The 24,280-nt window shown below is 41.7% G+C and overlaps 4 protein-coding genes across 5 annotated transcripts; 3 read left to right on the top strand and 1 right to left on the bottom strand.

Moving 5' to 3' along the window:
* Positions 1-636: 636 nt before the first annotated feature.
* Positions 637-5,978, bottom strand: ube2kb (ubiquitin-conjugating enzyme E2Kb (UBC1 homolog, yeast)). Its single transcript, XM_086211482.1, has 8 exons — positions 5,964-5,978; positions 5,581-5,883; positions 4,733-4,826; positions 4,573-4,631; positions 3,715-3,797; positions 3,520-3,619; positions 3,204-3,332; positions 637-2,468 (listed from the first exon to the last, which is right to left on the bottom strand). Exons 2-8 carry the CDS (start codon positions 5,641-5,643, stop codon positions 2,394-2,396), a joined length of 603 nt encoding a protein of 200 aa, XP_086067608.1. The 5' UTR covers positions 5,644-5,883; positions 5,964-5,978; the 3' UTR covers positions 637-2,393.
* Positions 5,407-13,043, top strand: smim14 (small integral membrane protein 14). Of its 2 annotated transcripts, none has more exons than XM_086211485.1 (5): positions 5,407-5,465; positions 8,697-8,788; positions 9,592-9,640; positions 9,762-9,919; positions 11,066-13,043. In XM_086211485.1, the coding sequence occupies exons 2-5, from the start codon at positions 8,714-8,716 to the stop codon at positions 11,102-11,104; spliced, it is 321 nt and encodes a 106-aa protein (XP_086067611.1). In that variant the 5' UTR covers positions 5,407-5,465; positions 8,697-8,713; the 3' UTR covers positions 11,105-13,043. The 2 variants fall into 2 exon arrangements, with proteins under 2 accessions (XP_086067611.1, XP_086067610.1); XM_086211484.1 differs by lacking the exon at positions 5,407-5,465 and adding an exon at positions 7,049-7,376 and having other exon boundaries at positions 11,066-13,039.
* Positions 13,044-13,264: 221 nt separating this feature from the next.
* On the top strand, positions 13,265-19,198 carry map9 (microtubule-associated protein 9). The gene is made up of 13 exons (XM_086211477.1): positions 13,265-13,741; positions 13,826-13,916; positions 14,275-14,784; positions 15,216-15,415; positions 15,507-15,609; positions 15,685-15,752; positions 15,880-15,941; positions 16,238-16,397; positions 16,534-16,620; positions 16,713-16,874; positions 16,953-17,098; positions 17,600-17,735; positions 17,814-19,198. The coding sequence occupies exons 1-13, from the start codon at positions 13,682-13,684 to the stop codon at positions 17,931-17,933; spliced, it is 1,905 nt and encodes a 634-aa protein (XP_086067603.1). The 5' UTR covers positions 13,265-13,681; the 3' UTR covers positions 17,934-19,198.
* Positions 19,199-19,386: 188 nt separating this feature from the next.
* Positions 19,387-24,200, top strand: ugdh (UDP-glucose 6-dehydrogenase). Its single transcript, XM_086211478.1, has 12 exons — positions 19,387-19,637; positions 20,707-20,868; positions 21,334-21,435; positions 21,546-21,746; positions 21,817-22,014; positions 22,153-22,300; positions 22,537-22,631; positions 22,713-22,843; positions 23,062-23,201; positions 23,424-23,515; positions 23,606-23,716; positions 23,837-24,200. Exons 2-12 carry the CDS (start codon positions 20,707-20,709, stop codon positions 23,945-23,947), a joined length of 1,491 nt encoding a protein of 496 aa, XP_086067604.1. The 5' UTR covers positions 19,387-19,637; the 3' UTR covers positions 23,948-24,200.
* The last annotated feature ends 80 nt before the right edge of the window (positions 24,201-24,280 follow it).

Below are 24,280 nucleotides of genomic sequence, written 5' to 3'. Positions count from 1 at the left end.
CATTTCTCTGGTGCACCATAGGTTCACTTGTTTATACCCTTGCAAAAATATTGAAACTTATTTTTTAAAAGTTAAAATAAAGCAAAATCTAAATGGAAGATTTGTACTGTAACTGATGCACCATTAAAAAAAAAAAAACAACTAAGGGGTTTAACCTCAATTTACGCCATGTTTTTGTCATCTCTTTATAACAGGCCCCTGAAAAGATTGAAATCCCTCAGATGAAGTGTAAAGACATTTCTAGATGTTAGTTTGCTCGTCCTGCACTCGTCTGGAGCTCTGAATATACCGTAGCCCTCATGTTTGTACTGCTGAAATAGCATCATCTCCCATCAGACTGTATTTAGGATGCATGCAACTCTTACTAATTTGTAAAAAAAAAAGTTTAAGAAAAGAAACACTTAAGTCATCATTAGAAACCCTGCAAGTTGTGATGACTGGTGTTTGGGTGGGAGTTAAATGTACCTATGCCCCTCATCAGGTGTCCTCAAACCCCGCCCCCTCCTCAGTCAGAGGGCATTCGCTACCTGCCTGATAAATGATCACCACCCCCCACAGTGAAGAACCACTGATCTTAATTTTCTAGGAAATGGTTACCATGTAGGACTTCTGTCTTTACAAACGAGCAGAAGACAACAAGAGAAAACTTGATTTTCCATTTTATTAATCAAAGAAACATGACACTGTCACAATAAATAACCATGCTTTTTTATACTGCTGATGCTTCCAAGGAAACAAAAGAGAAAATAAGTCTCAATCCAAATGGTGAAACTAAAATGCGACTGACCCCTCTTTTTCTTTTATGCTTTGTCAACGTGCAATATTGTACATAGTGAGAACATCAGGAAGACGGGGAGAGGGGGCCTTTTTTTTGTCCTTTCTTTTTCTTACAAAATATAGATCCAGCCATCAACAGTGCACTCTTGTGATAATGAGAAGGCTCTTTAGTCAAGAACTTGATGATTATTTACATGTACAAGATCTTCTGAGTGCACTCCACCCTGACTATGAACTTTTCTTTTTTTTTTTTGGCTCCAGTGTCAGCGGTGAAAGTGCACAATAACAAAGTGTGGTACTGTAAGATGCTGCTGAGAGACAAGAAAGAAGAGAACTCTCAAAACAAAGGCCTTATGTGAGGATTATTAAATAATTGTTCTTTATGTACCTCAATTCAACATGTCGGAGTCATCCACAGATGACGTTAATGTGCGTTTCTTTTTGGCAAAGTAAGACGCATGTTGCGACCAAGTAAGTACTGATTGGAGGCACAGCTTCCTCAATATCAGGTCTCATGGGGCGGGGCCTCAATCTATGGCTGAATATCATGGATGAAATTTTTGTTGTTGAAATTGGCAAAAAAAAAGCATTGCAAACCCAAATTTATTCAGATTTTTTTTTCTTAAGATGTGTGAAGAACCATATCAAACGCTTTGGTTCCCTTGTGATTATCACGTCAAACTGGCTGTGTGCTGAGAGGTTGCAGGTGGTTCTTTTCCACGGAGTAGAACAGAGTCCTTGACTGCTTCATTTGGCCAAATAAATTAAAGGCAACATAGAACATGCGAGGACAATAAAAGAGTATGTTGGATTGTGTGGCAGCGACAGTGGCGTGTAAACACCGTGTGGGGGGGGGGGGGCTCTTGCTGATGTATTATTGGCTGCCACGCCCCCTCACCATCTTCTAAGATGAGAAAACAGCAGAGGGACTCTGTGGTTAGCAGAAGCATAAAAATGTTTCTCTCCATATAATTGTAAACTAGGCATAGTTTATATTTAAAATAATTTGTTTTACAACGCCATTAAGAAAAAAGTATATCCCCATTGTATTTTCAAATGTACACTTTTAACTATTTACAGACGACTACTTTGTTTTCTTCTATGCAGATGATGTTGGGTTGTTTTTTTTTTTAATTTAACTGTTCAACAGTAAACCAACCAGGAGAGAGATTCAACACTGCTCGTGCATATCGTTTGATAAAAATGTCAACCTGTCACTAGAGTAAACTGAGAGCAGTACAACGGTTTCCCTCATTTTAGCCCAGAGGTTGCACCAGGCAGTCATGTGAGTCTTTGGGAACACAACAATGAGAAGAATTGTCAACAGATAAGATGATTAAGTGCATGGAAGTCAGTAATTGTTTTGGTTTTGGTTTTTTTTCCTTCAGTGGGGGTGGTTATAAGTTTACAGAATTTAGCCAGAGGGAGAAAACCTTGTCGTAGATGGGGTTCGGGCGGCAGGGTGGTGGTGTGCAAACCGGTGCTACTGGTGTGGAGGCTCAGTCTGCTGTGGTGGCCAATGGGAGGACGTCTGTGTGATAAAAAAGGCAATGATGGAACGGAGATGGGGAGGAGCTGATGCAACGATGACGGGAGTCCTCACATCTGGCTTGGTTTCAGTTGCTAAGGAGCAGCTCTGTCGCCGTTTCCACATCCCAAGATTTTGAAGACAAGGCCGCTATTACTGCATTCTGTGTGTGAAGGTGAAAACACAAGTAGTAATATCTCATAATAATCTATGAATATGTAACCCAACACGAAGGAATGGGCTTCTGACCTAATAATCTCATTCTTTCTGTCCCAACACAACACCCAAGACCACTGTGCTGTCTTCAGCGTCATTAACCATATGGTGGCTGGATAGGTTTCCTATGATGAAGTCCTACTTCTTAGTGAGTCGATAATTCCCAACACTCCAGCTTCATTCATTGTCATTCGTCTCTACATTGTTTACATGTTGTACAGCTGATATTCCGGGTAGTGATGTCTGGGAGGTGGGAGTTCACGTAGTCGGTCATGTAAACTGAAGAACCAGGTCTCGTCCTGTAGTTTTAACCTACGTCAAGTGTTTTTTGAACTACTGAAAGTTTGAAAAAAAGAAAAAAAAATGTTTTGTGTAGTTCTGCGATTGTTAATCTTTTATCTCCATTAGCTTCCAGCAACAATTTATGAGGCTAACATTTTCTTATTTGTTTTGTTATGCATGAAATCATGCATGGGGGGGGGCTTCATGGAGTTCAAAGCATCTAACTGTGAGTAACTGAAAAATTATCGTTTTGGGGGGATTTATCACTTTGCTCAAATATTAAAATTGTTGCTCTTGATCTATTGATTCTGTTTCAGCTCTAGCATAAAAAAAAGATTTTTTTTTATTTAAAAACAAATCTAATAGATATTTTTCAGCAAAAACAAGAAGTGGTTCTGACCTTATCGAAGCCCATGGCACAGAGTTTGTCTATTTTGCATGTGTAGTCAGGACTGGAGCAAGGAGCACCTGCATAGATGTGACACCACAGCCTTGCAGTCTGTTTGAACATGTCTGGGTTCTGTTTATACTGAGGAGGAAGAGAGAACGCCCAGTTAGCGTTTGCATTAAAAATATTCAGGGAATGTACAGAGAGATCATGTGCTACCACTAATGACATTGGCCATTCTACCAACAAAAAAACAACAACCCCCTTTTATTGAATCTTTTCTCGAAACAGAATATTTGCTATGCAGCCCTAAAGCATCAGAACACACCTGATTTGCTACGACTGCATCCTGTGGATCGTCTGGTTCTGCTGCAGCAAGGAGAGCCTGTAGAGACAACAGCACCGTCCGCAGGGTCATAGCAGCTGCCCTGGGTGAGGCAGGAAAACAGAACAGATGAAGTGTGTTTTTGTCTCAGTGGAAGACAGATCGTAGTGAAGTAGGTGACGGCTTTGTCTCACTCACCACTGGTCTTTTAAAATGTCCAGACATATTGCTCCTGTCACCGAACTGATATTAGGGTGCCAGATCTTAGTGATGAATCGTACCTAAGACAGACAGGGGAGAGATGTAGATGAGAATGGTGTGATGAGGAGCATCCCAGTCTTTCATTTCCTATAAATCTGTGCTGACCTTCGAACTGCACATGCCTTGTGCAGTCGTGATGCAGTACGCCACCCGAGCATACGTCCCTACTCTTCAGAATTTTCCAGCAGAGTTACAGTTTATTGCCAACACCAGATTTCCTCCTGAGTTTACAATTCTCCCATATGCCTCCTGAAATGATTTTCCCTCTTTAGTAATCAGTTTGTGGACTGTTTCTACCCAGACATTAATGCAACTCTATGTAACTGTTTCAATCACAGAGAGAGCAAAGGGGAAAATTACTTCTGCTAATTTGAAAAGTTGAGCAAGAAAAAGATTGACCTTTCTGATGTAAAGTTATAAAGGATGCATTTGGGTCGATTTTTCCATTGAGTAAGGGAGTTGCACTGACAGGGCACGGTCAAGCATCAGAGACCTGAAGGGCAAAGGAAGCCCTGATGTTGTTGTATATGAAGAGACTAAGATGTCTATGCTGGTGGCCAAGGGGACCATCTGACACTTTCACCAGCCACACTAACCACGCAGAGGACATGTTTCTCTACTCGGTTAATGCCAAGCAAATGAAGTAGTGAAAGGTTAGCTGAGCATTACACAGTTGTTAAAGAGCTGGAGAGAAGCTCAGTAGCAGCACATGCTTTAGTAGTAGTAGTAGTAGTAGTAGTAGTGGTAGTAGTAGTAGTAGTAGTAGTAGTATGTAGCAGCCTTAAAAGCACATACCTTTGGTGGGTTAAAAGGATAGGTTTCTGGAATTTTAATTTCAAGCTGATACCTGCCACCTTGGAAGGAAAAAAACAATGTGTTAAGAAAACAACTCATGAGTTTTAAAATTAAAAAAAAAATTGGTAAGTCATTGTATGGGGGGGTGAGTAGGTAATACCTTCATACGGAGTGTCTGGAGGACCTGCTATCTCACCCCTCAGCTCTGTGAAGTTCTCATCCACCAACTCTACCTTTATCTGGTTTTTACTTGTCTACAAATGAGAGGACACAATGGAAATCACCGGTGTGTTACTGGTACATCAGGAGTCTCTCTTCTAAATGTCCACTTCTGCAGCGACATACATGTCTGCTATTAATATCGGCATGTGTAAAATCAGTCCAGAGCTCTCCAAGGAGGCGTTGCGACAGATACATTATCAGGCTACAGCCAACAAAAGTTGAGGAAGGCTAACTGCTAGCCCCACTCTGACAGATTTGATAAATGGTTATCATGACAGGATACACGGTTTGAATAGCCGACACACATTTATGCCAGTAGATGTTTAGCAAGTTTGTTAGTGAAGTAGCATATTACCACAAGCTACGGCTAGCTGGTCCGTTTAGCTAGCTTAATAAAGCTAAACATGTCTGACTTACGTGCTTCAGTGAATAATTGCGGTTCCGTGTGTGTTGAAGCCGATACAAGTTGGTATTTTTTTCCGCCTGGTTATTTCTCAACGGTATGCTCGGTAATTGTTAGTCAGAAACAGAGGGCCTGTCATGTGACAAGGCGGAATCCCCGATGTTTCCTGAACGCACACACCTGACATAACAAGAAGCTACAGCTAGCTAAAGTTCTCCTGTTTAGGCCATTACTGCAACACGGGAGTGGGACCCTGACATTAGCAGAGGTAAAAGGTCTCTGCCATAACGGGGCACCAGACACTTAACATTTGAACAGCCTTGAAACGACAGCTAATAATAGTCTAGATTGAAGTGGGAAAACAGTCCGTAACATTAACGCACCTCTTCACTTTTGAGAACTTCTTTAAACTCCCGCTTGATCCTTTGGACCGCGATGTTAGCCATGGCTGTGTCGGCCGAGCTGCTACCGGTGGTGCTGCTGCTGCTGCTGCTGCTGTCTTTGACGCTTCACCCGGGGCCTCTCTCCTTCTGTTGTCCGTCTCTGTGAGGAGCTGAATGTTCGGTGCTTTCCTCCGTCGACACCTCCTTTCACTTTCACTGCTTCTTTTCACCTCAGCTCACGGTTGCCATCGACTGCTTCCCTGCCAGCCCGCAGCGTCAGTGAGTCCTGAACAAGCAGAGCCGCTGTATGGAGGAGCAGCTGGAACTTTCATTAATGGGCTCTGGTGGTGTGGAACAGGGGCGTATGTTGTTTTGAAACTTACCTTCAGGACATTTCTCATCACGTGATGACTTTGGGCATTGCGGACTAGCACCGTTCACCTTTAGCGTTTTTCATCTGTGGTCTGATGGAGACTGTTTTTACAAGGTGTCACACAGTACAGCAGGACAGTGTATGACTTTGAAAGATTGACATAAATTGATCAAAAAAATCGGCATAACATTTGTGAGGTTGGTCTGAAGATCATCTGTGCCAGGTTTGGCAAAGATTAGGGTAATTTGGGGACCAGTGAAACAACTACAACCATGTGGAGGGATTTGATCCCTCAGTTGTGTTTCATAGTCTTAGTCTTTGCTACACTCTAGCCAGAGTTCTCATGTTCATTCATTTCAAATCCACCCAGGTAGAATCCTGACTCATCTCACTCATTGTGACCTGAGACATCAGCTGGCTGCCTGTCATCACTGATAAACAAATTCTGACTTTGTTCTCAGACAGAGGCCTGACGTAGGGTACAATATGAGTGCATGTTCTGGCTTTGGGATCCTTTACATTGAGTCTTTGCTCAATGCTGCAGGCCTTTGCGCACTACTTTGGCATTTGCTTTCCATGCTCATGACTCCTGACAGTTGTCAGAAGTAGGGACCATGGGGGCCCCTAGCATCTTGATGGCTCACATTTGTTCTCATTTTGATCTCTGACACCCAGATGGGCAGGGCAGTCATAGCTGGAATTTCATCTGGCTGGTATCACTGATTGCAAAATTCTGACTTTGTGATTAAAAAGTGTGAATATGTTGGAAGCCACAGAGCCTGATGTAATTTACTCGTGTTTTGAGGTCTAGCTGTTACTAGAACAGTGATTATGTACCAACAGCGTGTGACTGGCTTTATACACATATTGGTCTGTCCACATTTGCTGTCCTCTGCTGAAACGAAGACAGCGCAACTGACCCATGGCAATTGTATATCAAGTTTATTGGGATTTGAAAGCCCGACTGTCACCTGATGCTGTAATCACCTGAGGTCATCCGAGACTTGCCTTGGGTCTGAGTGTATGTGTGTGTGTGTGTGTGTGTGTGTGTGTGTGTGTATATATGTGTGTGCGTGTGTGTGTTTGAGGCACAGAGAGACAAAGAGAAGGAGAGATGATAGACAGCCGGGCTGTTTGTTTACGATCCAGACCGCACAGTCGTAACTTTCTGTGATTGGATAAGACACCCGTGTGTTAAACTAATTGACCAATAGGAGGTGTTCAGTGATTTACTGCCACTCCTTTCAACCACTCCACCGAGTTCCCGGATGTATATCGTGAGGAAGAAAATCTGACTTGCTCACGTGCAGTAAACCAAACACAGACGGTTCGTTGACACCTCTCGGTGGTGTCGGAGGACAGCGGTAGCATAGCGGAGGCCCTCAGCAGACGTCAGCTGTTTACCGTAATCTACACAGCTGAAGTAAGTCATGTTCGGTGCCGCTTTCTATCACATTAATGTTTGATTTTAAAGGGAAAAAAAAAACACTGTCGATATGAGTTGCATCTGGTTTGGCTGGCTGTGTTAGCAAGGAGCTAGTTAGCCTACTTGGTAAGCTAGTCAAAGTATATAACTGCCAGGTTTGTTGCCTTGAAATTCTCTGAAAGGGAGAAGCTGGTCGCTTCGTTTGTGCGGAGACTTTTGATTTTTAAATCAGTTTGTCTCTTAGCTTGCAACGTGATTTTGACTGTTAAAGTTAATGTGGCGAGTTTAAGCGATATCCGACGGTATTTGGGTTGCAGACATAAGCAGTCATGCATTTAGAAAACTGCAAACCTTTGACATGTGCTAAAGAAACGTAGAGTCCTTCCTTGGCCTCTCAAAGTCGCTAAATATGTTTTTAGTCACACATGCTGCATTAATTTATTAATGCATTGGAAATATGATTGTACTCCGTGCCACCATAATAACATTAGTTTGTCATCTGTCAGTCTGAGGCAACTATATGCACGTACCATTCGCCCATATTTCAAATAATTGATCAGTATACTCGGTCTTCTACAAATTCAGTGTGTCAGCCATGTCAGAGGAATGATTGCTTACCTCTTCAGTCATGAGCACAGCCTGTACAGTTTAGTAGCCTTTAAGACTGTTCAGGGATGCAAACGTGTCTTTCTGAAATAGTAATTCAGATACATATTGAACTTTGAGTTGCTTATTGAACGGTTTGGTTTGTCATGTTTTGATGACATCCAAAATGTGATCTTGAGCTGACATCTGTTGCAAATTGTGTGTCAACTTTCTTAAAGTTGAAGTGAACTACACCCACTAGATGTATTGAATGTTAACACTTCCAACCCACTGCCACTCATTGTGTTAGGCTAAATAGCATTCTGACAAGTTCCTTCACAGTTCTGTGTACTACAAAGGTAATTCACACTATACCTGTTATAATGATACGGACATCAGCTCTGATACAGTTGTGCAGAATGTTGTGAGTTTTGCTTAAACAAGATCATTTAAGGTAGTTAAATTGAGGTCCTATTGCCACAATATATGCCCATGTACTGTGCTTTCCAACATGTTTCGTGACATGAAGGAACCATAAGAAGTTAAAGTAGTGTGTGCTCTCTCTATTAACCCAACCTGAAAGACATGTAGCAGGATGCTGCTGGCTGTTTCTGAGTAGTCTCCTCCCCTGACCTATATGTGCCTGTGAAACAACAACAGAGCACAGTACTTACAAGAGTTAAAATCCAGTTTCTCTCACAAGCTCATGTATCTCCTTTGGTTTGTTGCCAGGTGAACTTGCGTGAGTCATGGCCGAGGGAGGCTTTGACCCTTGTGAGTGCATCTGCACCCATGAGTATGCTATGAGGCGCCTCATCAATCTCGTAAGTATTGGAACTCCGAAGGTTAAAGTGACGCACTTGATCATGACAGAGTTTAGGTACAAAAAGAAGAGAAGTATTCCAAGTATGCAGTGTGGTTTAAGTTTTCTGCTGAAGCCAAGAAGGAAGCAAAGAGATTAACATTAGGAGCAACTAGCAACTAAATTAAAGGCTTAAGAGACCAAGGGGAGAAGGAAATGAACAGCTGCCGGTGGACACAGAGCCAACACATCTTGGTTCCTGCTCAGTGTTTATCTTAAGTACCATGTAAAGATGTTTCACTGTGATGTATGTGTGTTGTAAGTTTGTGGAAAGTAAAAAGGAGGGTCTCGACTTTGTCTTAAAACAAGTTTGTGAGAGTACTAAAGAATTGAACTTGCAGTTCTTGTGTGTCAGTTTCCAGATGACTTCATTAGCTTTTTGTGTACAGGTGTAACTTGGGTGGAGAGTTGCAGTTGGCTAAGAAAAAGAGCTTTGCTCTGGGCTCTGGTTTGATTGCAGCAGGAAAGGGTGTTGTCCAAATATTGAAAATGTTTGCACAGCATTTACCAGTCTTGCCAGTACAGTGTGTTCTCAGACGCTCTTTGGAGAGCTTGTGTCATATCATCCACATCTGTATACATTGTATGGTAACAGAGCGCTACATGCAATTACAGGCCTACTGAAACAAGCATATTCAAAGTTGTTCTAGGGGTGTGTTCATAAATCAAATATACTTTTCTCTTCCCAGGTGAGGATGGTGGTAACCAAAGTAAATAACTCTCTCCCTTCTTTTACCTCAAATTCTCCTCTAATATCTCTTTCAGCTCAGACAGTCTCAGTCCTACTGCACAGACACAGAATGTCCTATCGAATGTATGTATAAGCCTCAGCCGGCACTCATCACATTTGTGCTTTTTATTTGTTGTGAAATCATTTTCTTAAATCGGAAGCCTTTGTGTGCATGACATGTTAGACAAGCCCATTATGTGTTCAGTGCCAGGTCCAAGTGGGGCAGGCGGAGGAGGAGGAGGTGACCTGACCTTCCCCATGGTTGTGATTGGATGGATGGTGCTGGCTCTACTCCTGTTCCTACTTCGCCCCTCAAGTCTCAGAGGTCCTACTAACTCTGGGAAACCCATTGGACCCCACAATGTCAGTGTTGACTCCACTCCTTTGTAATGAACAATTATTCTTTAAATGTCATCAGTGCTCTGCCTTGGTTTATCTTGCTAAACTCCCTGTTGTGAGGTCTCTCACCACCTTTGAAAAATACGTTTTTTTTCTTTTTCTTTTTTAAAGTTCTAGTGCTGTGAGGTTTATGGCAGGAAGGATCTGTGTGAGTAAGGAGTGCAACCACTGATATGATCTTGACAAACAAAACTGATGAGCATCACAGTATCACTCACCGAAGTGGAGGACTTTTTCCCCTCCAGAATGTTGTGAAAGTAACTTAAGTGTGGATTTTAGTTGTGAGCTGCAGCCGAGTAAGTTGCTGCCCCCACGCATTGCTGAACAGTTTGTTTCAGTCATGCACGTCTGCAACAGTGACGTGGAAAAAAAAAAGCTCATTAGCAGGCAGAGACGTTGAGGGGACCCGGCTCTATGTAAGTGACAGGTTGGGGCGAAAGAGAGCAGGAAAGCGGGACAGAGGCAAAGAAAAAGGCAGAATTGACGGTTTTCTATGTCACAATGTAAATATAAAGAGTATCAACATGTTGCAGTTTCATTTAAACTTTGATCACGCCAGCACAGATGTCTCAGTTCTAATGATGGACGGCCAGAGAGATTAGACAAGTGGACAAATGGGTCACGAAAAATGATTCATGTATGTAAATTACCTTAGATTCTCCATTGATTGCCATGATATCTGGGGTTCGACTCATGCTATGATCGTGACACGTTGCTCAGGGTCATGATAGCATCATTTTCAAGCAACTCTGTGGTTATCAGTATGTTGCTAAGGCAAGGCAATTGAATTTGTATAGCATTTTTCATGCACACAACATCTGAATTTAGAGTTGCTAAAGAATTCAGCCAGAGTACATCACATTATCTGGAATTAAAAGAAGAAAAAAGCAGGAACAATGCACTTGTATTATGTATATGCTCTTAAGACATCGATATTAAATTTAGAATTTTATGTGCCAAAAGATTCTGACATATAAAAAATGGATAGTCCCGAAAATTTTCCCCAAAGTCATGGAAGTGTATGATTTAACGTATGAAACCAGCATTTTAGAGACTTGTTTTTAAGTTGTTCTTCATTTGCTAATCCACAATTTGTTTTGGGGGTTGCAGAGTGATCGACGAGAGCCCCCAGCTCCACCTGTTGACTAGCAGTAGACGAGGAGGACCAGCACTCAACCACCTGCTCTGTATCAAAGCTGTGACGGGACAGTGCCAGCTCCTTGTTAAACTTTATTCAAATATCATTTTCCTTTTTTATTCTAATACCGGTGTGTTTTGGTTTAGACCTGTCTAATGATTCCTGTGACTAGAACCCAGCAGATACTGGATTTTCATGGCCAGTACACACAGTATATAGTGTACGATGATACATAAAATATTCTTTTAAGGTTTGGTTGATTGTGGCAGACCGATCGGTAAATGTTACAGGAAATGTAAATACAGCCATAAAAACTGCAGTTAGATCGAGGTGATTAAACTGGAATCAAGGGAAATATATAAGCGGTGATGCAATATTTCTGCGACGAGAAGATATCAACTAATAATGGTAACTTGTTAATGTCGGCTCACGTGACATCCTTAGTCTTCAGTCAGAGGGTGTGCCATCACTCGGACTCAGCCACTAATCCAGACATTAAATCAGAATTAAGGAATGTGTCACGTGGGTTGGAGGGAAAGGAAGGGGAGCAGAGAAAATATTTTTTGGCTGAGAAATGAAGGATGGCTTGTTCTTCAGACTCTGAAACATTCAACTTTTTTTTTTCTTTTTTCTTTTTTTGTTTGTTGACATTACATCTCCAGGCAGTGCCAGTGGGGATGTCATATCACACAATTTATTTTGTGTTTTTAAACCAGCCTAAAGATAAAGTTGAATACAGTTAGATTTTAACCTCAATTTAGGGTCGGTTTAGATTTAAATGAATGCCCTGCATTTACACACAGGCATCCATTCCATGAAATACTCACCCTAACAGCAGCAAAACTAGGTTAATAAAATGGCAGACCCACCCCCCAACCCAGTCAAGAGGCATTAGTGTGACAGGTCTTTAGAGGCCTGTGAGGAGGTCTGGTTTGACAGTTAAAAGATGGAATTTCTAGTGCATTTTGTGGTTTGTCAAATGATTTGCTAGTGTCTATAGAATCTGTTGCCAAAAGTTTTGATAGTACTATTGTGATATTTGTCGTACTTGGGTGTGCATTCTTCAACTCCACTCTGAGAAATAACAGCAGTGTGTCATTAATTGAAGCACTCCAAAGGTTTTACGTCACACTTTATCATATCATCTGTGCCAATGAGACTTCAAAATTTGCTAAGTATAAAATCACAAGTTTTTTTTGTACAAATGGCAATGTTGATGGTCATTTTTATCTGAACTGTTTGATAGGAAAAGTGATCAACAGCAGAAGTGAACATTTGAAAGATACCTTATTAACGGATTTGCAGCTTTGTCCAGTGCTCTGATGCACGTATTTAATATCCAGCTATTATGATATAAATTTTGTCAGCTAGATGGAGGGTTCAAATACAATTAGAAACCAGAAAAATAGAAATAAAACAAAAACATTTCATTGCTTAACCTTGTTTATGAATTCAGACCAGTCATAAAAGTAGAGAAAACTGTAGAACATCTCATAAAATGAATATCACTGCGTCTTCAAAGATTCATACTCAGTCAGTGACTCATCTGTAGATGGCTCCATCATGCTGACATGGAAAGTGTATCTGGGTCCTGAGATGTCAGAAATGAAATTGATTTGTAAAAATGTGAGGTTTATTTCAAAGCAATGTTTAAGAGCTTGTAAGTACGATGGACAACTGGTAATTTGTGAGTTGTTACCAGCAGTCTTGCGTGACCGTCAGCTCTTCATATCCATATCAGTGAATGTACTCCTAAAATTCATTGCGCTACATCTTTGAAGATGTGCCTGAGAGAGGGGCAGCTGAGCTTCAGGAGGAAGGAAAATATTGTGTCAGTCACGTGTAATTGAGGGGAAGCCATAATATTGTTGGGATGAATGAGTATCTGGTACTTTAGTCAACCTCAATTTACATTATTATACAAGAGAAAAAGGGCTTCAACTATGCACTTTTCCTGTAACAAAATAAAAAAAAAAGAAGTCATGAGATCTTGTTATGTCTTGTTTGAAAACGTGAGTGTGCATTTTATCTTTTTAATAGCTGGTAGCAGCAAATGTTCAAACAACATAGCACAGAAGTTGGAAATGTAATTAATGCACAAATTAGAAGTAAAGGTAATACGGGTAAGGATGTGTTGTTATTACTACCCTGTTGTACCAGAAGCTAACACTAAAAAATATAGGTCTGACTGTAAAGACAACATAGATTTTTCTCAGCTGCGGTAGCGCTAAAAAACCAATTCACCGGTGGAGAGGGTTGCGTGTGTATGTTTGAGCATGCGCACTGACCAACCCGGAACACCACGTCTCCCTGGGTTACCGTCAACAAGTCAATTAGCCACCGTACGATAGCGCTCGAAGAGCTTATAGACAGCGTTTTATGTAAACAGCTGTATGGTATTTGTCGAATTGATAATAAATAGTGACATTCTTCACATGGCAGTCTGGCTTTGCAGAATTTTAAAGAGGCTAAAATAGCATGAAAATGCTCAGTAGCTTCTTGTCACAGTTAGCAAATCCTAGCTAGCATGCTTACGCCAATGCACAGAATCGAAGGTGAATGTAAATTAGTTTAAAAAATGACAAGTCATGAGTTCAGGACTTGCTTACACAAAAAGCCCGAAAACAACGCGAAGAACAACTTTTCAGGTAAAATGAACACAGCTATTAGGTTAAGTTTCCCATTCAATGGACATATTTCAGAAGCGTCCAACTCATATTGTGCTGTTGTAGGATGAACTCCAGGCTGCTGTCTCTGCCAGAGTGAGCAAAACAAAAACAGATCAGCACTCCTACTCAGATGACTTCGATGAGGATGAGGATGGTAAGATGATGTAACATCAAAACTTGTTTATCAATGTCCGATTCAGTGGGCAAGCCTGTACGAGACAAACGCAACTTCTGTCACCGTAAAAATTTTGTTGTGTCTTTGTTGACAAGTCACGAGTTCATTCCTTTTAGTTTTGTGTGATTGCACCTTGGCCTTGTTCAGTATTTCTTTAGTATCTTTATGCATGTTTTCTGTCAGCTCACAGGAAGACCCTATTTGTGTCAATGTTTAGGGGAATAAGTATTCATTATTTAGGGTGTAATTGCGGTGTAATAGAACACCTAAGGTGTGCATTTTTTTGTCTTCTTATAGAGATGCAATTTGATGTATTGCCATTTTCTGTATTTCACAGATTTCTTCAATCAGCTTCTCAAATCAAGAAAAAAGCGGGCTGCTGCATTCAAGGCTGGGAAGAGTAGAACCAAATTCACTGAGTTTGAGCTCTCTGATGATGAAAGCAAACAAGGAAGAACAAAGAGAGTTTCCTTCCTGAAAACTCCAGATAGTTGCTCTCCTTCAGAGGACACAGCAGCGTTAGATCCAGACGATCATGAGCCAACCGACTCCTCCATCGGTAGACATGGCAGTTATAATCAATCATTTTCCTCCCAATACTCCTCAAATATTAGTGAAAATGACACACAATTTAAAGAGGATTGCGTTGAATCCATCTCTCCTCAAAGACGCAAAAGAAGTAAATCTCTGTCAGGCCAAACATCAGACGATACTCCACTGGACCTGCCTTTACCAGGACTGTCTGACAGCAGCGTGATGGAGTCTCCAAGTCCACTGGTACCTGAAAGTAGAGAAAAAGAAAGAGAAAACATAGTAAATGAAGAATCAGACATCAAACATGAGTCAGGTCAGTTTTTTGTTGTTGTTGTTGTTTTTTTACTATGATGTTACAAACAAAGTTGCACATTGGGATATGTTGAAACTTGCAACTACTGGCAATGCGCTGGTCTGAAACTGTGACAAGCTGAGTTTCAAGCATCTTGAAGCGAGCAGGTTAGTTTACTCCACTGCAACCTTTCTCTTCAGCTGTTTATTGTCATTGTGAATCTTGATTGTAAATTGACCGTTAAACTGCACCTGGCGCTTTTATGGTGAAAAGTAGGGGCTCCATGTAACTGCATGCAACTACCAGTTTGCACATCTTCAATATTTTTTGCAACATTCTAGTTTAAAACTTTGTCACATCATGAATTATTGAACTGAACGTACTTTGTCATGTCTATTAACAACATATTAAAACTCAAAAATGTACTGATAAACTAATGAAATGTTATTTAGGGACTGAGAGGGAGCCCCCCAGACCCAAACCTAGGCAAAGGACTCTGGGATTGAACCTCCACGTAACAGAGAAGAAAGCTGAAGATGCAGGCTCTCAGGATATCAGCAGGCCTCAGACCTCCTCCATGTCCATTCCCCTCTCCAGTGACACGTCCAAGAGCATCTCATCCCCTGACAGGATCACAGCGAACAGTTCACATGTGCGTCTCACTGCTGGGTTCCTCGACATTTTCTTACTATCTTTAAAAACTGATGTTAGTGGTTTTAACAAAGTTGTTATTTATATTTCAGTTGACAGATGGAGACGGCGCCGATTCATGTAGCCAATCAGCCTCAAGTAAGAGTGAGCAGTTAAACCTCCTCACCATGTCCACGGTTGGCTCTGGATCCAGAGGTAAAATTTGTCCATCTCAATATCTTGACTTTTGAAAGTGGACCTTCTATACACGTTTGTTTCTTGTCATTTTAGATGGTTTTATTTCAGATGACAGCAAAGAGCAAGAGAGAAAGTACTCTACGTCTTTTGAAGAAGTGAATGTAAGTCATGAGTTATTGGCCGTGACATCAGTGCCCGTCACTCCTCCTGTTAATGTCCCCATCAATGTTCTCTGGATCTCATCCTGATTTTTTTGTTTCTTGTTTCATGCATTTTGTTTTCCTTCAGAAGTCAGAGGATCAATCAGCTGCCCAAGTCAATCATGTTCATGCCAAATCATCTGATACCAGGTTGGTACCCAGCTGGCAGCAGGCCTCAATTTAACATCAGAAAGATTATAACTTAGTTAAAAATCCAAATCAAACTGAATCGACAAGGAGACAGATAGAAGAAACTATATTTAAAGGATATAATCACCATGACATGTTGGCCATATTAGGGGTAATATTGCACATGTAAAAGACCTGATGTAAAGGCTCAGTAAGGTGATTCAACCTTTTCTTATAAAGCATCATGGATAAAACAGCCCTATAATATAAGTGATCATACTTTTGTTCTCCACGATTTTTTGTTTTATTTCATTCAGGACATTAAGTTCCCAGTCTAAGAGCTCTCAGAGACCCCAGAGTGTGTGTTCCAGAAAAGTGGAATCCAAGTATTTGGGAACTCTCAATGTTCTTGACCATAAAAATCTACAAGAGTCTCAACCACAAGCAGCAGATTCCCTCCGGGCCGCTATTTACCAGGTAAGCGTGATAATGACGCTACATGAGGTGTGTCTGTGTTGCAGGGATGCAGTTTATGTTGCCAGGTACCATCAGAATTTCTACTAGTCGATCATCATTCAACTAAACTCACCCACCATGTTATACTGCCTCACAGGAATGGCTCAGAAAGAAAGAGGAAAAGTCAAAAGAGTCGATGCAGTTGATGAAGAAAGAGGAGACACTGAAGGAAAAAAAGAAAAAGGTGAATAATCCATGTTGACGTTGCAGACGACGTGGCAAGTACCCTACAACAGACATATTTGTAATGTGCGTGCTGTTTTTAAAAACAAACAGGAAGAAGATGCTAAAAAGGAAGATGCAGTTGTTTCCTATGAGGCCTGGAGAGAAAAGAAAGCAGAGAGTCTTAAAGTAAAAGCCAAAGAAAAGCAAAAAATTATGAGAAAAGAGCAACAAGCAATCCAAGAGCGAGAAGAAAAAAGGCAATCCGCCAAACAGGTAACAAGTCAGACAAAGATGGGGGAAAGTTTTTCAGGAAGGTGTAACGTCAGTTTATCAACTATGGCGTCGTTACAGGTGTTTGAAAAATGGAAACGAGAACGAGATCAATTACTCCGAGAAAAGTACAAGAAACAGAAAGAGTCGGAAAGAATAATTAAGCTCAAGAAACAAGAAGAGGAGGAAGAAAGAAAGAGAGACAGCAAATCAGCCTTTTCTGAGTGGTGAGCGTAAATTCTTTTCTTTCCCCTCAAGATACACTCAGGTACCCCTACAGCTGTATGTGCTCCATCGCTTTTTCATTCAACAAATTAAATTAATGTTCTTAGGGGTCTTGTTCAATTTCTCCGAACCTAGAAATGTAAAGCAAATATAATTTGAACATTTAGGTAACATTACTTGGCTTGCCAGGAAGCTTGTGTTGTAGTAGCAACAATAAAACTTGCTACACGAGGAAAGTGAAACATTCCAGTTGCCTAGAACACAGCACTTACAAGAAAAAGTAAACTGTGAAGTAAGTAAGCAGCATCTAAATTAACCCCGAAGAGGCTGAGCGTAGGATCAGAGTAAGTACATTTCCCAACGGACTGAAATCTACCTTGCTGTGAAAGTCATCAGACACTAGATGGCAGCCAAAACTGGATGTTCAACCATGTTTCATCACAGTGAAAAACAAAAAAAAAAACATCAGCCAAGTGTTTCCTTTCACCTTTTACATGGTTCAGGTGTGAAAAGAAGAAGGATGTTCTGCACAAAAAAGTCACCACACAACGCAAGGAAAGTCAAAATAAAGAGGAGGAGAATCAATACATGCAAGAGGAGAGGGATAGGATGGCCCTGGAGATGTATGAGCACTGGCTGGTACGTAGAGAGACTGAGCACTTTGACGCTGTGCGTCAGCGCTGATATGCTGATCATCGGTTTGCTTGTTGAAAACAGGTCAGGAAAGATCTGGAGAAGAAGAGACACAAAGAAGAGAGACACATACAAGAAATACTTCGAGACAGTCCTCCCCCACCTTGGAGCCCCCCCAATAAAACTATTCCATTTCGAAAATAACTTTGGAAATGTAACAAACCATCTTTGTGTCACCTTCAGTTGGTTCATTACGTTATGAATTCTGTATTTTGTACTATCATGAAGAGTGGGACTGGGAAAGAGGGTTGAGAATTTGATCTTTTTGTTACTTTCCTTTTTTTCTTTTACCAGACTCTAGTTGATATTTTTATAGGCTTCTCATAGCGTAACATTGAAGCACACTGTCAGAACGTTGCATAGACTGTCTGTGATGGATTGTAAATGTCAACACTGAACGCAAAGAAGATAATCCAGAGTGAAATATTCCGAGAACGTCTCCATGGGTGTGAAGGACATCGTCTTGTAACATTCCTCAAACATTCTCAGACAGTCACGATAGGATGTAATTTGATGGAACATTTAGGATGTTCTGGGAACGTTCAGGGCGTATTTTTGGGGCACATCTACAGCACTACTTTGTAGAATTCCTGTAATATTACCCAAAGTTCTGTAAATGTGCAGGCCAGGCAAGAAGCTACAGTAAATGGAACCCAAAAAAATGACACTATTGCCTCATCTCTTTAAGGTTCCTGTCATGGCACGGTAGGTTCTTGTTTGTTCATAGTGTGCAGATATTGTAAGGATCCTTCAAGCATTCCCAGATAAATGTTCCCAATTGTTCCACCAAATATTGCCCCACTGAAGGACTGTAGGAACATTATATAATGCTTGCTAAACCATCAGGACATCTATTGGGTGTTCTAGGATACAATTTGTTGCTGGGGAACATTTCCATCTACAAAGGGAATGCACTGTATGGACTATTCTTAATTGTCCATATTCTTCATTTAATGCTTTTTTAAAGTTGCAATGGGACCGTAAAATAACATTAATGGAACGCCATGTTCTCTTCAAGTCGTGTACGGAACTTTGATCTGCAGGGCTTCCATAATCAAAATAAGATGTTTCTGAGAACATCCTCAGTGTTCTGGAAAGGCTCAGGACGCTCGCCACCTTTAGACAACACAGCATCTCTGTGTATGGTGGAATTATGCTGTTTGAAATTAAAATAGGTGTTTTTGGGTTGTTTTTTTTTTTATAAATGTGCTAATTCTCTATTTCCTCCCGAGATTAAGGGGACTAAGTGTTTTTATTTGGCAGCTGCAGGCCACATGTACACACATGTAGAAATATACATAAAACATTTTTAAAAAGTGATTTTCATATATTTTGAAAATATTTGATTTTTTACAATCATCCCTCTTGTGTGTTCCCTGCCTCCCACCCAGTCTCAACTGGGATAGGCTCCAGCCCCTTGACCCTTAATGGTTAAGCATATAGAAAATGGATGGATGGGTTTTACTAGCATTAATTATTCGTGTAGGATTTATTTTGAGGCTGTAAAATTATTAATTATTTTGGTTGACAAAAGAATATCCAATTGATAAATCATTTGGGCTTTTACTTTGAAAGTTCTGCACAGGAAGCGAGTCTTCGGCTGATGTGTCATGTAGAATGCGGTGATACGCTGACAAGTGCCTCAGTGTAGGAGAAGACGGTTATGCAGGAAAAGTTGGGAAGGAACGTAGACGGTGTGAGTTTTATCGTCGAGCACTATTACATTCCGGGTTTTTGACGTTAAGAATCGTGACTGAAGCATCGACGTGTTTCCGACGAGACCCGTTAACGAGAGGACCCATCAGAAACCTGCATTCCTGAAGTTCTGGGACTGTCGAGTTGGCAAAGGTAATGTAGCCTCCGGTTGCTAACCAGCTAGCTTTCTCACCCCCATTCATTTGATTCTGGTGCTTACTTCTCGCCTTTTACCTGAGGAGGAGATAAACTAGCTCGTATATTGCCTTGCTATTCCCTCAAGTTTGAGGGTAAACTGTCACTCACTCTTCAGCTCAGCAAACGTCAAGTAATTCAAATATTTGCGTAATTAAAGGTATTTCTCCTGGAAACCATACGTGGCTGATGGCAATGAAAGGCTCTTTTCTCTCCTGCCAGGATATACCGGTGCGACTGGTACTGTGGGTCTGTAGCGCGGGGCTTTCAGGTCTTTCAGGACTGCTGTTATTACGATCTCGTTTTCTTTCCGTCTTTTTTTTCTTGTTTTCTTTTTTTAAACTCGATCAATCAAATCAGTGATCAACTGATGACCGATTGATCGTTGATGCCATTTTCATGAGCAAGTCGTCTGTCAGTTTTGTAAGTCTCGAAGAGTTGATTTCATTATGAGCTTTTGGGGGGGGGGGGGGTGTGGTAACTTTTAAAAAAAAAAATGTAATATTTTAAATTGGTCTTATTAGCAATATTGGCCCAGTTTTGCTCAAGTCTGGGTAAAAGTGTGGAAAATGCCTAATTTAAGGTTTTCCCAAAATTTGTAGTTGTACTTTTTACCAAGTTCATAATGTTTACTTTTAATTTTTTTAACTTATGTTCAAAATGTGAATATCATACATTTTTGCATCGATTTTTTTGCACATTTATTGTATAAATTTTGGCATAGAGACCTTTCTCTGCTCTGAGTGGGCATTAGGGAGCTAGAGAATGAATTTTTGATGTAGGTATGCTAACACTTACCACCTACTACCATTCATTATGCTAAGCTAGCTAGCTGTTCCGTAGACTCTGTGGATGTCAGCGCACTGTAGAGGAGAGAACGGTGTTGGTGTTGTCAGGCTCTGGAGTGGATCAACTTTTTGTATGTTTCCCAAAAAATTGGAAAGGTTAACATGTGGCTGGAATGTGTAGACTATTCAGATCTAAATATGAATGAGGTAAAACGTTAATCTCCTCTGTGTTTCTACAGATGTTTCAGATAAAGAGGATCTGTTGCATTGGCGCTGGATATGTGGGAGGGCCGACGTGTAGCGTTATCGCCCAGATGTGTCCAGAGATCGTAGTGACCGTGGTGGACATCAACGAGTCTCGCATCAAAGCCTGGAACTCGGACACTCTGCCCATATATGAGGTACGGCGTCAAAGGTGGAGCCCAGGCGACTTGAGTTAAAGGGTCTGGTGGTGGTATTCATCTGGAACAGGGAGACTCCTGTGACTTCTTTGGTGTTTTCACTCGGTTTTATGGCTTTCCGTGGAAGTGCCGATCATTGTCACGGCTGGGTGTGTTCAGAAATGTGAAGATTTATGGGATGTTCAGTTATTCATTAGTGAGAATTCAAGAAGTACGTGTAGCTAGGCAACCATTCCAGACAGTGTTGTTTTGTACTGTGTTACTTCATCTTGGGTAAAACGAACTATGAATTAGTTACAGATGGCTCAATGTCGCAACTTCTCTGGGTCAGCCACAAGGTGTGACATCATCATGACTAATGTAGAGGCCAGTTAGTAACCAGACATTGTGAGCTAGTATAACATGTCGTGTTTCTTCCTGGTCAAACACACTCATTAACACTCTTTTTCTCTCCTACCACCACAGCCGGGCCTGAAAGATGTGGTTGAATCGTGTCGAGGGAGAAATTTGTTTTTCTCTACGGACATTGACTCAGCCATCAGGGATGCGGACCTCGTTTTTATCTCTGTGAGTATTTCAGTCATCGCTGTACACACACTACTTCGCTCTGTTGACCATAGCAATGGAAATAATAACACATCAGCCATTTCAGTAGAATAATTCCAACTTGACTGCAGGTCAACACCCCGACCAAGACCTATGGAATGGGAAAAGGTCGTGCAGCTGACCTCAAATTCATCGAGGCGTGTGCCCGGCAGATTGTAGAGGTGTCTGACGGCTACAAGATCGTCACGGAGAAGAGCACTGTCCCGGTGCGGGCTGCTGAGAGCATTCGGCGGATATTTGATGCCAACACCAAGCCAAGCCTCAACTTACAAGTGTGTATCGACATCATGTGTAAATAAAACTCCAATATTCTGCATGGTTCTAAAGGTTGTACTGCTTTAGGTGCTGTCCAACCCAGAGTTTCTTGCTGAAGGCACAGCAGTAAGGGATCTGAAGGAGCCAGACCGTGTCCTGATTGGTGGAGACGAGACAGCTGAAGGTCAAAGGGCAATCAGAGCGCTGTGTGCTGTGTATGAACACTGGGTCCCCCAGGCACGAATCATCACCACCAACACCTGGTCCTCAGAGCTGTCCAAGCTGGTGCGCTGATTCATCATCTCATCCCTGAACCTTAACATTTAAGTAAATCAACCACTGCAAGAATTTTTGGTTAACTGTGTGTGTGTGTGTGTGTGTGTGTGTGTGTGTGTGTGTGTGTGTGTGTGTGTGTGTGTGTAGGCAGCCAATGCATTCCTGGCTCAGCGAATCAGCAGCATCAACAGTATCAGCGCTCTGTGCGAGGCCACTGGTGCTGACGTGGAGGAAGTAGCCAAGGCGATCGGCATGGACCAGAGGATAGGCAGCAAGTTCCTCAAAGCCAGCGTAGGTAAGAGACGCGTTTCCCTCAGCCGGATGTAAAGATGAAGAAGAAGTGAAGCTAACAGCTGCTGCCTGTCATGAAGCTTCCCTCTTCTATGTTGGCAAAAATAAAACATCCACCCCACCCCCCATCATTTGGTTTCATTGTTCTACTGTGCGAGAATGTCAGCTACTCCGTACATTTTCCATAATTCAGCACATCTTAAGCGCCGCCTCCATCTTTGTCTTTACCACCCTGGCCAGGTTTCGGTGGAAGCTGTTTCCAGAAGGACGTGCTGAATCTGGTCTATCTGTGTGAGGCCCTCAACCTGCCTGAGGTGGCCTCCTACTGGCAGCAGGTGAGAACAACACAGCACCCCGTTTGTCCCACCGGCGGAGGCCTCGCTGATCCCCTATGTTCTCCTTGTGATAATTCACAGGTGATCGATATGAATGAGTACCAGAGGCGGCGGTTCGCCTGCAGGATCATTGACTGCCTCTTCAACACCGTCACTGGCAAAAAAATTGCTCTGCTTGGTTTCTCCTTCAAAAAAGACACAGGTGACACAAGGTTGGTCTCGTTTCATGTCGTTCTTTCCAAACACCTCGCACCCTTGTACACACGAGCTACTTTGCTCCCCCAACAGACTGCAAGTGTTAATAATAAACCTGCCGATGTGTGTGAAAGCCTACAAGAGCTCTTTCAATCATTGTGTATTCACGTATGCCACACACACACACACACAGTTGTGAACTATGACCCTGTACACTTGTGTGTCGCAACTCCAGAGAGTCGTCCAGTATCTACATCTCGAAGTATCTGCTGGATGAAGGTGCCAAGCTCTTCATCTATGACCCCAAAGTTCTCAAGGAACAAATCATCCGTGACCTCTCACAGCCCAGCATCTCGGAGGACAACCCAGAAAGAGGTGTGTGTGTGTGTGTGTGTGTGTGTGTGTGTGTGTTTATTCACTAACCCCTGCTGGACTAGAAAACCTGCAACTTCTATAAAGTTGCTCTGAAAAACCTAAAATCCTATTAATGAAATGATTCCTAGTCCAACTGTTGTGATTTAATATTCAAAAACACAGCAATGAGACCCAACAAGTGATTCCTCACGTCTTCCTTTTCTACTCTGCTGTGCGTCTTAGTGTCTGAGCTGGTGACCGTGACCTCAGACCCTTATGAGGCCTGCCAGAGCGCACACGCACTGGTCATCTGTACTGAGTGGGACATGTTTAAGGTAACAGTTCATATTTTTCTATTGAGTCTAGTAAGAGGGAGGTTCCAATAGGAGAAATAAAACCCGAGCATCCCTGTCACCCCACCACAGGAACTGGATTATGGGAAGATATACAAGAAGATGCTGAAGCCCGCCTTCATATTTGATGGTCGTAGAGTTCTGGACCACCTCCACGCTCAACTCCAGAACATTGGCTTTCAGGTGAGCAGACAGAAAACACGCCACAAAAAAAAAATCCATCCCGAATACGCGTATTCATCTAAGGCAGTGTGTTCTTAACAAAGTAACAACCAAAGCTCAATGTTCATTTTCTGAGCACAGATTGAGACCATCGGTAAGAAAGTGGCCGCAACCCGAATCCCCTACACCCCGGCAGCTGTATGTCCTCGCATCAGTTCCAGCGAACCTCCTGCCAAGAAAACCAAAGTCTAAAAACTCTCAACATGCAACACATTCCTCCAGTTTTACATGCACTGTTTCACGGGAATTTGATTAGTCTGCTTACTTTTCTTACGGTACTTTCTACATAATCAAATGGTTGCTCAACTGCAAAATTTTATACTATTTTAAAAGTATTTTTATAAATCCTCTTACTGTATGTCAATCAGTATTTGTCCCCTGTAGTGGTGGCTGTTTACTGAAAGGGCCAATGCAATAAAGTGTGATGTGATGTGTGTGTCCTGAACTTGAGTTTGATAATTCCAGAAAAAGAAAGAAAAAAAAAAGTGGAGCAATGACTTATGATTCAGTGGTTATGGTTTACCT

This window comes from Aulostomus chinensis, chromosome 8 (genome assembly GCF_037954235.1).
Source record: "Aulostomus chinensis isolate RoL2024-O1b breed Wild chromosome 8, RoL_Achi_v1.0, whole genome shotgun sequence".
NCBI lineage: Eukaryota > Metazoa > Chordata > Actinopteri > Syngnathiformes > Aulostomidae > Aulostomus > Aulostomus chinensis.
Note: the sequence above shows the minus strand (reverse complement) of the source record. Positions and strands in the feature narration are given on the sequence as shown.